The sequence below is a fragment of the Chelonia mydas genome, chromosome 5 (assembly GCF_015237465.2).
Source record: "Chelonia mydas isolate rCheMyd1 chromosome 5, rCheMyd1.pri.v2, whole genome shotgun sequence".
Taxonomy (NCBI): domain Eukaryota; kingdom Metazoa; phylum Chordata; order Testudines; family Cheloniidae; genus Chelonia; species Chelonia mydas.
The window spans coordinates 6244667-6256861 of record NC_051245.2 but is presented as its reverse complement, the minus strand read 5'-3'; the positions used below and the strand labels follow the sequence as shown (position 1 = coordinate 6256861).

Sequence of the window (12195 nt, the reverse complement as noted above, 5' to 3'; positions counted from 1 at the left end):
TGCAGCCAGTAGACTTCCTTCTTCCTCCTCCTTCAAAATTTCGATAACACTTACGATACCAAATCCCCCACTATTTGTAGATTGGCATGTTTCTACAGCTTTTTTTTATTATTAGGTATTATGCTAATACCTAAAGGGGCAAGCCAAGATCAGGACCCAGTTGTACTAGGATGTCCAAAAACACAGTGAGACAGTGCCTAAGCCTGAACAGACAAGACAAACAAAGGATTGGAGGTGGGGAAAAAGATGTCCTGAGAGGTGAAGTGACTTGCTCAAGGTCTAATCCTGTCTCCTGCTTCCTCCCAGCTGAGTACCCTCTCCACTAGACCACTCTGCATTTTTGACATACGTCCCAGGAGATAACAATAATTCCCTTTACTCAGCTTCAAAATCTTGCGTCCTTTAAACTGTGTTCCTCCTTGGCTAACCCAGCTCTGCCGTGTTAGGCTTCCAAGCTGCACTGACCTACCCTGACCCAAAGCCTCTCTCCAGTGCGGCTGCAAATAGGTTCAGATCATTAGATCCAGGTTACCAAACAGCCTCTTGGATCAGGGTTAATTAAATGAGTGTTGAAATCTAATTAAGGACATAGTCGGGGCGATAATTAGCAGGAAATGTATGCATTAAAATATTCATTTGTCGATGAGCTGCAATTAAGAATGTGATTTGGGGAAGGATCAATAGCTATATCATGTGATTAAGAAAAAATGAGAAGTTGCCCAGCCTTGAGCAGAAACCCTGGTGAATGTGGATTTTATTCTGCTTTGCTCTCTTAATAACTCCTGGATCCCACTGTACAGCCTTGAATAGGGCATTCATCTCTCCCTCCCTTTGTTTTGCTAAGTCATTTGTTTCACTTCTTTTGTTCTTCACCACATTGTTCAGGCGGGTTATAGATTTATTAGCAAGAGGGAAAGAGCGGGAGAGTGACAGGTCAAAAAGAAAGATTCCTCACCAACGACAATCTCTTCCAGTGCTGCTAATCCAGGGGAACATCACTCACTGTGTGGCCTCAGACTGTTTCTTTATCAAGTTAATTCCTCGGCTTTTTATTCCTTACGAGGATCTGCAGCAGCTGCTGCATATGCGTGTGCTGGGGCTCCTGCAGACGTAGCTATTATTATTATTATTTATTAATTTGTATTATCGTCGTGCCTAGGAGTCAGAGACCGGGACCCTGCTGTGCTAGGCATTGTTTGTGCATTAAAGTATTTTATTAAGATATTCCTAACGAGCAGCAAAGCAGCTCTGCCTTCAGTGAAACGGATATTATTCCCCAGTTTGGGGGGCGGGGGAATGAAAGCCAGCAATTATACTCCCCCCGTCTCCATAAGGGTGCACCTGTACTGGAACAATTAGTGCCCGTGTTGCAGCAATAGCCAGCAACAACGCCACTGTTCTGGTGCTGAACTGGGGCCACGGCATTGCTCCCACTAGAACTATTCAGAAATTTTTCCGGTGGAATGGTTTTCTGTAGCGGAAGACTGATTTGGCGAATCATGGGAATGGGTCCATTTAGATGGAAACCGCGCATGTTGCCCATGGAGACCTGCCTGGTTTCCTGACAGGTCCTCTGCCTTCCTAGGCTCCCAGGATGACTGCATCAGCTGGGTTCTCCAAACAGCAGGCTGTCCGGGCTGCCAAACTTCCCAACTGCCAAACTTCCCAGCTACTTGGGCTGCCTGGCTCCCTGGAAAAATTCTGCTTTGGTTCTCCCAGAACTAGATTTTTTTTTTTTTATTGTTCTCTCCCACAAAACATCCCAAGCCAGGATTAATATTTTTTTCAAAAATTCAAAATTTTCCATGGGAGGGAAATGGGACCTGCCATCCGGGTCTAGCTACCTCTGGTGCATCTGCACCAGTGCTGAGTTCTAGTGTAGACAGGGGCCCAAGCAGGTTGGCATTGCTGCTACCTTGGGTGTAGCTGCAGATTGCTGGCTGTTGCTGGATTAATAGTACTAAAGCTCAAGTGTCAAGGCCAATTAAAGCCAAGTTCTTGTCCCACTGACCCTAAGACACAAGAGTGAGTGAGTGAGAGGTAGAACAGTGTACCTTGTCCCATTTCACAGCTGATTGCTTCCTACCAGTCACTTGCTAGGGTGATCTGGGTTTCCTTCTTTGGACAGAAGATCAAGGCCTTAGGAGTGAGAAGAAAACATGGTTCCATCAAGGGAACAAATGGAAGAAAGTCTAGCTGCATGATTAGTTTGAGTTTGCATGTGTTAAAAAGGCATATTAATTACCAGCTGTAGTTATGACTCATATATTACATGTGTTTACCAGAAAATCCCATATGTTAACCGCACTGTCATTCTGTTACAATGCGTATGAAAAATATCAGTGTGCCTTCCATGTACTCTCTCCTAAGCAGGAAATAAGCCCAACCGTGTGAGATTTTCCAAAGTGCTCAGAGCTGGCTTATCTCTGCTCCTACTGAAATCTTTAGTAAAACTTCCACTGGTGTCAGCAGGAGCAGAAAGAGAGAGCAACTCTGAGTGTTTTGGAAAATCCCTACCCAACAACGATCAAGTCAGTGTCTCTTGAATTTGAACCCAAACGGGTTCAAAGTTGGGAACAAAGAATTTGCCCATCCCTAATTATTGCATTTTCACTGTCATTAGAGCATGCCGTCTGTGCCAGCTTGCACAAAAGGGTTTTCACCTTGTTTTCCTTGCTGAGAAATTCCATTGCTCCAAATGAGTAGAGCTTTCCTAACCGCAGCTAACAAACTCTGCATTCACAGCAGGGCTCATCTTCCCATGACCTCTTCTGAGGTCACCTCTCAACTTTCTGCAGTTCTCGAGATAGAGGAGGAAACTCTGATCCACTTATCACCACTTTCCCTTCCCTGACTTGACTCCGTCTCACGGAGATGCTGCAGGATGCTTAAACGTCTGCAGACTGTGGGGTGCTAAGTTCTGGAATCAAAGCTGACCCTTGTGTTATCACCAGACACAAGCGTAAAAATAGTGAGTGCCAAGCAATTGCGGGAGGCAGGGGTCCCACAGGCAGGATCTGGCAGGGATAGAACTAACCCATTGCACTGTCCAAAAAATAAATCAGGCCAAATGTACTGCAGAAGTTACTAGCTTGCAGTGCAGTGGCACCAGCTCTCAGTTTAAATCCCTAATAGACTAGCAGTTTCGCTAGGTGGAAAAGAACTAGGCCCACCTCTTTGCAGAGGGAATTTAAACCAAAGCAAAGAAAGGAGGAGCTCAGAGAAGAATGAGAGTTGGCCAGATGGCCCACTCACCCCACCCTCGTGGTACAGATTCCTTTTCCTCTTTGCGGCTGCTCTCTCCAGCCTGCCACAGGCTGAGATCAGTGTGGAACTTAAAGATCACGGAGGATGCCCAGGGTTGTCTTCAAAGCCCACTGGAGCCGAATCTCAGCCAGTCTCTGTTACATGTGCAAATGCAGATTGCTCCCAGTAGGCACTAATGGGAAAATACCCCTGTTGTGTTCTCTCTTTTTGTTTCCCCACCTCCAGGGGGCCTCCTCGAGCCTGGTGGTGAAGTTTGCAGACACGGACAAGGAGCGTACAATGAGGCGCATGCAGCAAATGGCAGGACAGATGGGCATGTTCAACCCCATGGCGATCCAGTTTGGAGCGTACGGTGCCTACGCACAGGCAGTAAGTATAGCTACTGTTCTCTGCACGTGAAGGAGAATTGCGTTGCCAGACACCATACAGACAATGGCACAGCACACAGAGACACCCTACAGGAGGAAAGAGTGAGGCTTAAAGGAAAGAAGGACTGTGTGATTCCTTCATTAAACTGGCTCTGCAGAGATAGGTCAGAGACAAGTCTGAGCCACTAAGCCACTCAGCTTGCTGTAGGCTGGGATATTTCCCAGACAGCGCAGAAGGCAAAACGGCTGCTTCCAGTTATGACCAAACCATAGCCATGCATCCAGCCACCACTAAGCTACATTCAGTTGGTCCAATCCATAACCACCAAAGCCAGACACCATGAAGCATCAAGGATTTGGATAAAATGGGACCCGAATCCAATTCCACCCCAGTTTTTAGTGTTGTGTCACCAACATCCAACCCCAGATCAGTTTCAGGAAATGGAAACCATCCCGGGTTTAGCCCTCTGGCCTTCCCAGGCTATAACCCCTAAGCTGCATCGGATTGGCCGGTGAGATAGCTCTCAACTGTATTCAGCCAGGCCCATATTTTCAACAGTGTCTTCTAACTATTTTGTGAACCCCCATATTCAGGCAGTCAAAATCAGTGGTCAGTGTAGAAAATGGCCGCCTTAGTCTTTGCATCTTTAGGGTCGTCAAAAGATGCCAGGTAACACGCACACGCGCACACTCATACATGGTCCCTGCCCCAAAGAGCTTAAATCTGGGTCAGACAGAGGCAAAACAGTTGAGACACATTTACACAGGAACACAGGAGCTGCCCTGCTGATTTGGACTCATGGTCCATCTAGTCCAGTATCGCATTGTTGAGAGTGGCTGTTACCAGATGCTTCAGAGGAAGGTGTAAGAACTCTGCTGTAGGCAGATGTAAAAGTGACTGGTGATTCTGGGTGCCTCAGTGTTGGGTGAACTCAGGAGCGACGTGCAGACATAACAGCACAGATCCCACTAGCCACATAGCTAGCCCTCCGTGCCATTGCATGTGAGCACCTCACAATCTTTAATGGCTTTGATCCTTATATTCTGTGCGGTAGGGTGAGGCTACTCTTTCCATTTTCTAGGTGGGAACTTGAGGCAAACAGAGATCAGGGACTTGCCCAAGGTTATATCCGGAGGCTCTTGCTGAGTCACTAGTTGAAAGCAGGTGTATTTGAATATTACCCGAGTACCCCATTCACTAGCCCATGCTTTCTACCCTGCCAGCTTTCCCTAGTATGTTGGCACTCAGCTAGAGTACCCTCTGTCCCGTCTTGACTCCCCATCTTCCCTCTTTTTCGATGAAGGCCTAAGAAGCTTCCATCCTCTCCTAAGTGTTCTCAGCGTAACTGAATGCCCTGGAGAATCATGCATGCCCCGATCTATCTCAAATCGCCCGCTCCTTTGGGGAACTCCCTTCCCTTTCTTGAGTTGCTCTCTCCCCAGCATGTGTGGAGCTATTGAGTTTGTGAGGACACTTCCTATCATGTACTTCTGTACCAGATATGGACTGGCTACAGAGCTCGCTTATACACACTAGGATCATCATAAGATCCTTTAATGCTCTTCCTGGTATGGCTAAGGTTAGCCTTTTAAATAAAGTATTTTACACAGTGCCATCTTGTGGCAGAACAGTATACTACAGTTTAGCATTCCATCACATCTCCCCCTTTTACGTTCTACTTTCCTGCCATTTACAATATTTATACGATCATGCTATCACTGAGGTTCAGTATGTATCAGTCTATTAAGTGTCTCTGAATCATACTGTTTTTCTAATTACACGTCCCAAACACATTAACAACTTGGTCATCTGGCTGTCCATTAGTTGCAACGACTGGGTGTAGTCCGTTTGGAATCCTTGAGTCTTCTTCTTGGTCTGCATCTGACATCTGTAGAGTTTGCTCTGTTGATCCTTCTTTCTGATTCTGTTGAATTCTCCACTGTCGGTCTCAGTCACATCTGACCTGGGTGCTAAATTCCTTTTCTTTATGACAGCTGGAGTTGTCCATCCTTTTCCTCCATCCATTTTGACATGTACACAGTCACTAGATTTTAGACCCAACAGTTCTCTGAGTGACGTCTGTTGTAAAAGTGTTCAAAAGCTCTTTTACCCTTTTTATTTGATTTGGCTGCGTTCTGAATGTCTGGCCACTTTGGAGATAGATTCTTTTCCAAAGTTGCAATAGGAGTTCTGTGTTGTCTTCCCTTCAAGAATTGTTTAGAACTACATTCATTAGCTTGTATTGGTGCTGATCTGTAATTGAGAAGAGTGAAGAATGTAGGATTTTCTTGGCTGTCTGTACAGCTCTTTCAGCTTCTTCATTCACATGTGTGTAGTGTGGGCTGCTAGGAATATGATCAAAATCATATTTCATTCAGAATGACTTAAATTCTGCTGCAGTAAATTGTGGTCTGTTGTCTGTCACTAGTTGGACTGAAATATTGAAATAAGCAAAAGTGAACTTCAGTTTCTCGATTAGAATCATAGAATCATAAAATATCAGGGTTGGAAGGGACCTCAGGAGGTCATCTAGTCCAACCCCCTGCTCAAAGCAGGACCAATCCCCAACTAAATCATCCCAGCCAGGGCTTTGTCAAGCCTGACCTTAAAAACACACTTCAACACGTTATGTCTTCCAAGTGCATTATTTCTATATACCTGGAAAAACAGTCCATTGTGACTAGGTAATGATGTCCTCTGCATTTGCATAAAACTCCAACTTGTCTCTTCCAAGGCCTGTCTGGTAGAGGTGTTGTTATTAAAGTTACTTTGTGTTGTGTTGGTCTGTTAGTTCTGCAACATTCATATGCAGATATTTACTCTTTGTGTCCTGGCTGATGCCCGACCACTGCACTGACTGGTTGGTCCATTCACAGCATTTAGTTAAGCCCTTGATGTCTTTCATGGAAGAGATTTAGGATTTCTCCTCTCGTTTCATTTGGAATTATGATGCAGTTGCCTTTAATCATGAGTCCATCTGAACTGCGTAATTTTCCATGCACCGCAAAATAGTGTCTTGTCACTTCCTTAGGGTTTATTAGATACTTGGGCCAGCCACCGCTAATGTAACCTAGAAATTCCTGAAGTTGTATGTCTGTTGAGGTTGCTTTTTGTAGTTGGTGTAGTCTCTGTTCTGACACTGGGCTGTATGTGTCCACAGCATCCCCATATGCCTTTGTGTCGACTTCAAGCTCCCAGGTAATTGAGTGCGATGTTGGGCTCTGTGACACAGTGCCCGCTACCATAACATTTTCCCCTGGAACATGTATAGTAACTGGGTTAGTCACATTAACCGTAACAATAGATGTTGGCATCTCAGCATTGCTTGATCCAGGTCTTTTCCACTGATGAGGGTTACAAGCCGTTTATGGTCTATTACCAGTGAAAATTAATCCAGTCCACCCAGACACCGGTAAAAGTTCTCACCTGCCCATACACTTGCCAAGCACTCCTTTTCACTGTGTCCATGTCATTTTTCTGCTTCAGTGAGTAAACAAGAGCAAAATGCAACTGGCTTCCACTCGGAGCCATGTTGTAGCAACAATCCATCACCAGGCCATAGCTGCTTGCTCCACGCTGACCATTGTAGGTTTGTTCACATCATAGTATTTCAGAACTGGAGCTGTTGAGGTCATTTCCTTTACCTTTCTGAAGGCAATGTCTTGATTTGGCCTCCATAGCCAAGATGTTTTGGACATTAACAGTTCATTCAGTGGTTTTGTCACTGTGGAAGGGTCTCGTAGGTATTGACCAAGATAATTTTTCCTTCTCCAGGATATATCTCTGTTCTTGTGCATTAGTTGGTACATTCAATTCTCAAATTGCTTGAACTTTCTCAGGGCTAGGACTGATTCCATCTTTGTTTATTGTCTCTCCCCAAAAAATCAATTTGGGGTAGGTGGAAAACGCTTTTTTCCTTGTGTCGCTTCAATCTAGAATGACTGATTAGGGTTAGGACTTCTTTGAAGGTTTTCTTGTGTTCTTCCACTGAAGATCCATATATCAGAATATCGTCCATGAAAACTACCACTCCATCTGTGTTTGTTAATTATACTGCCATCCTTCTTTGGAAAATTTCAGGTGCATTAGCAATCCCAAAAGGTAATCTTCAAAAGCAAAACCTCCCCAGGGGTGTGAAAAATGTAGTCAGTTTAGTACTTGATTTGGCGAAAGGGATTTGCCAGAATCCACTTGAGGCATCCAGCTTGGAGAATATTGTACTTCCTTTCACTTTGGGAAAGAAATCATCTAGGGTTAGAAGGATATATATTTTTCTCTCACAAGTGCTTCATTAAGTCTTTTAAGATCCACACATATTCATATTTTCCCATTTTTCTTTTTCACTGGTATCACTGGGGCACACCATGCTGTTGGTGTTGAGATTTTCTCGATTATGCCAATCCCATTACATTCTCCTAAACTCAGTTTTCACTTTGTGAAGTAATGGGATAAGAATCTTGCGAGGTGTATGAAAGCGGTATGGTTCCTCATTGTCTCTTAAGGTGATTTGTAGTGGATCTCATTTGAAAAGTCGTATTTGACCAAATAGTCCATTGAGTTCTTCCACTTTTCTCACCAGTCCCATCATGGCTGCCACACTGTGGCTGAGGAGCCTGTTGATCTGTGGTCGTTTGATCACACACACTGTGAATGCAAAGCTTTTGTCTTTGTAAGTTGCTTCTGTGGTGAACAGACCCATGCAGTTCAGCATCCCTCCAGGGATAGTCAAAACTGTGTCAGGTGACTTCAGCTCTAGGAGAGGTTGAAGATGATTGTAAGTCCCTTCTGAGATGATTGTGTCCGTTTGAAAGTCAATAGTCTTGCCATGCATAGTCAATTTCACTCTCCAGGCAGGCTCTATGTCATCACAAGTGATAGATCCCAGAAAAAAATGGGTCTTGATTGTCTGTAATATGAGTTAAACTCCCTGACTGCTTTGGTGCGGCAAACAGCTGCAAAATGTCTATATTTCGTGCATTAGTTATGCTGTGTGACTCTGGCTGAACATGCATCATCTCTTGGGACAGGACTTTTCCCACACCTTGTGCATGTAGGCTGGAATTTGTCCCTCTTAGCCTGAGAGTTCTCTCTCCTTGCCTCAGAGGTTTTATGATAATGACTTTTAACATTCAAGTGTCTGTTTACAGTTTCTAAGCTGGGTTCAGGTTTTTCAAGTTGCTGTAGGTGTTGCTGTCTCACTAGTTCAGACTGCTTTGCTCTCTGTATACCCATGGCAGGGGTTAAATCTCTCTTCAGTTGTAGATGCTGTGAAGGGGTTTATCTGGGTTATTTGGGTTTATCTGTTGACCCAATAACAGTCTGTCTCTCATATTTTCATGTTTTGCATTCCCCAAATCACAGCTTTCAGCCAGTGTATGCAGAGTTCTTATAAAACATTCCACTTTTCCTCCTGGTTCTTGAATTCTCTGGTGGAAACATGCTCTTTCTTAAATTACATTTCTCCAAGGTATAAAGTGTGCATCAAACATAGCCAGAACCCTTTCATAGTTATCTTTGTTCCTGTCTACAGTAAAGTCAAAGGATTTAAAGATATGCTCTGCTTGCTTCCCTGTAGCATAAATTAAAGATGATACCTGTATATCCCCAGTTTTTTTGTGCAACTTGGTAGCAATGTGAAATCTTGCAAAGTACCTTTTCCAGTCTGTCCACGCTGAAGCTTTATCTAAGCTGAAATTCTCTGGGGCATTGAAGAATGGCATGTTGATGAGTTCCTGCAACCTTTGTTGCCTTGTTCCTTCTGTTTGCAACCTTTGTTGCTGATCCTTCTGTCTGCAATTTTTGTGACTTCATTCCTTCTGTTTCTGTTCTTAGGCCAGGTCAACACCTCTGAGCGACTCAGTTAGACCAAACTAACCGCTTGGTGTAGACAGTGCTATATCAGAGATGCTGCTTCTCACGGCCGTGAATTAACTGTGCTGCTGGGAGAAGTTCTCCCATTGGTGTAGTAGCGTCTTCAGTGAAGCACTACCGTGTCACAGCTGCACCAATGCAGATGTGCTGCTGCAGTGTTTTAAGCGTAGACCTGTCCTTAGTTTACTCCTGACACCATGCCATATACTTCTGTGTCGGATAGGGAGTGATTATAGAGCTCGCTTATACAGACCAGATATATTCATCATAAGGTCCTTTAATGCTCTGCCAGGTAGGCTAAGGTTAGCTTTAAATAAGGTATTTAAAATACAGTGCAACCTAATGGCAGAATAGTATAATACAGTTTAGTGTTCTGTAAACATCCTGGGAGCCCCAAGAAATTGCCCCCCTCACTCCAGAACCGCGCAGCTGCACTTTTTCATTCCTTCCCCATCAAGCAAGCTCATCTTTTTTTCCAGCCTCCTGTTTGTTTTATTCCCTAGTGGTTAGGAGAGGAGCCCTCAGCCACCCTTCCCAATTCCTCTCCTGACATGATGAATGAAACATCCTTCCCCCAGCCTGGCTGCGTTTATCCAACCTCCCCAGCAGTCAGCAGGGGAGCGGGCTGACCCTCCCTGCTGCCAGTCCACAGGGAGGTCAAGCTGCACCCAGCACCTCGGGGGCATCCCAGCTAGGGGATGCTGCCTTAATGCCCCCTTGTGTAGAGGTATCAACTGGGGAACATGCAGGACCACAAGAAATGTGGGCCAGGAAGGAGCATCTCTAAGGGCTGAGAGGCAGAGAGATTCAATTGTTATTTCTCAGGCAGAAATCCTGCAAGACAAGTCAAAGCGGAACCCATTCTCTGCTCTCCCTGTTTACACATGCTTGCTTGCTTGCTTTCTTTCTTTCTTTCTTTCCTTCCTACTACCCATGCTTTCTGTCTCTCCCTCTCTGAAAACGTCCCGAGGCCTTGTATCGCACAAAGCACACCATGTAGAAGTGCGGCCAGTTTGGGAGGTGCCCGCTGCGCTGCACTGACCCGCTAGACCAAATCCTGCTGTGACCCTATTGACTGCAGCAGAGGTGGGGTCTATATTTACACCAGTGTTGGTGTGACTGATGATTTCCATGGTCATGGAATCGCACTAAATGTGCTCTGCCATAGCTGTAAAGGTACTGACTGAATCCCTCCGGATTTACTCTGATGTAACTGGCAGCAGATTCTGGCCCTTTACTTTTAACAGTGAAAGTTCCCCCAAATCTGTTTTCCCCTGTAGTAAGCAAAGGAAATCAGGGTGGGAAGACGCTGGAGTGAGGATTTATCTCTAAAGAAAGAGGAAGAACCTTTACTGAGCCTGCTCCTGCTTCCAGTGACACCAATGGGTGTTTTTCCATCTACTTCAGTGGAAGCAGGATATGGTCCCACCATCTTTTGCTGCTAAATATGTTAATGGGAGGGGATACATTTTAGAATTCAAGCCCTCTGATATGACAGGCTGGTGACACCAATTACCCTGGGGACTTCAGAGCTGTCTAAGTGACGGGATCACATTTCTGTGTGGCGTCTGCATAGCCAAGATGGGCTCGAAGCCTGTCTCTCAATCAGCAGAACTATCTGTGCCTCTTCCTATCTGTTTCATCTCCGAATCGCACACAAAAGAAAGGGAGTGAAGCGCTCAGGCTGTGCGGTGTCCCGTCAGTCCCAGTTAATCCACATTGGACTGCCAGCTCTTAGATACCAAGGTGATTGGCACCTTAGAAATACCAGAGAAAGATGGAGAGAATGATAGAGAGACATGGAGTGGTTACAGATAGAGAGAAAAGGGGTGGGGGGGGGCATTTTCTTTTGACATGAAGATGCAATGTACATTTAAGAGCTCAGCCTGCTGCCTGGATGTAAGGCCCCAGCTAAAGGGAGAAGAAGCTTGGCCTAAAGTGTCCAGCATTTAGGGGACAGGGATTCATTTTCCAGCTCTGCCACCAACTCCCTGTGTGACCTTCGGCACATCACTTAATCTCTCTCTATTCCTCATTTCCCCCATCTACAAAATGGTGATAATCCTTATTCAGACCGAAAGGCGCTTGGGGTAGGGACAGCACAGTGGGGCCATCATCTTGGTTGGGGCCTCTAGATGCTACCATTAAACAGACAATACTAATGGCTCAATGGCTAATACCCTGCTAGAGTATGGCCTACATAAGGGACTCGACACTGAGTTTGTACTCATAGCCTTGCCTCCTACCTATTCCATTGCAGATCTGTTTTGGCCTGTGCATGCTCCAAAAGGCCAGACCAATTGATTCAGCAGTCCTACACCTCTACACTGCCTCCTGGCCACCCATCCCCTTGCTGATCAGAGAGAAGGCAGAGAAACAGAGCCAATCCCTCAGCCCCATCCTTTCCCACCGGCAGTGTCCAACCCCCATAGCGAACCCAGGGCATTATTCTGCACTGTTGAAGTCAATGGGAGATTTTCCCCTGGCTTCAAGGGAGCTGGATTAAGCCCCTACGGAGAGTCTTCTGAAGGCTCAGGGGAAGTGAGACACATTGTTGAGCCAACATGCCCCCTTTTTGTGCCCTCTGGGCTTGGATGTGAAGGTTCAAGCTCTCTTCTACACCTGGCCTTTGCATATCAACCCACATGGAGCACCAGGCAAGCCTATGACAGTGGATCTGGTCCTAAT

General features: G+C 45.4%; 1 protein-coding gene across 16 annotated transcripts in view; it reads left to right on the top strand.

Moving 5' to 3' along the window:
• Positions 1-12195, top strand: part of CELF4 (CUGBP Elav-like family member 4) — an 870133-nt gene that overhangs the window by 731125 nt on the left and 126813 nt on the right. For all 16 annotated transcript variants that reach the window (XR_006291039.1, XR_006291038.1, XR_006291040.1 and 13 more), the window contains exon 6: positions 3493-3636. Coding sequence is in view for 13 of the 16 variants with exons in the window: in XM_043547126.1 (XP_043403061.1) it covers positions 3493-3636 (144 nt within the window). In the remaining 3 variants the exon portion in view is untranslated. The remainder of the gene's footprint in view (positions 1-3492; positions 3637-12195) is intronic.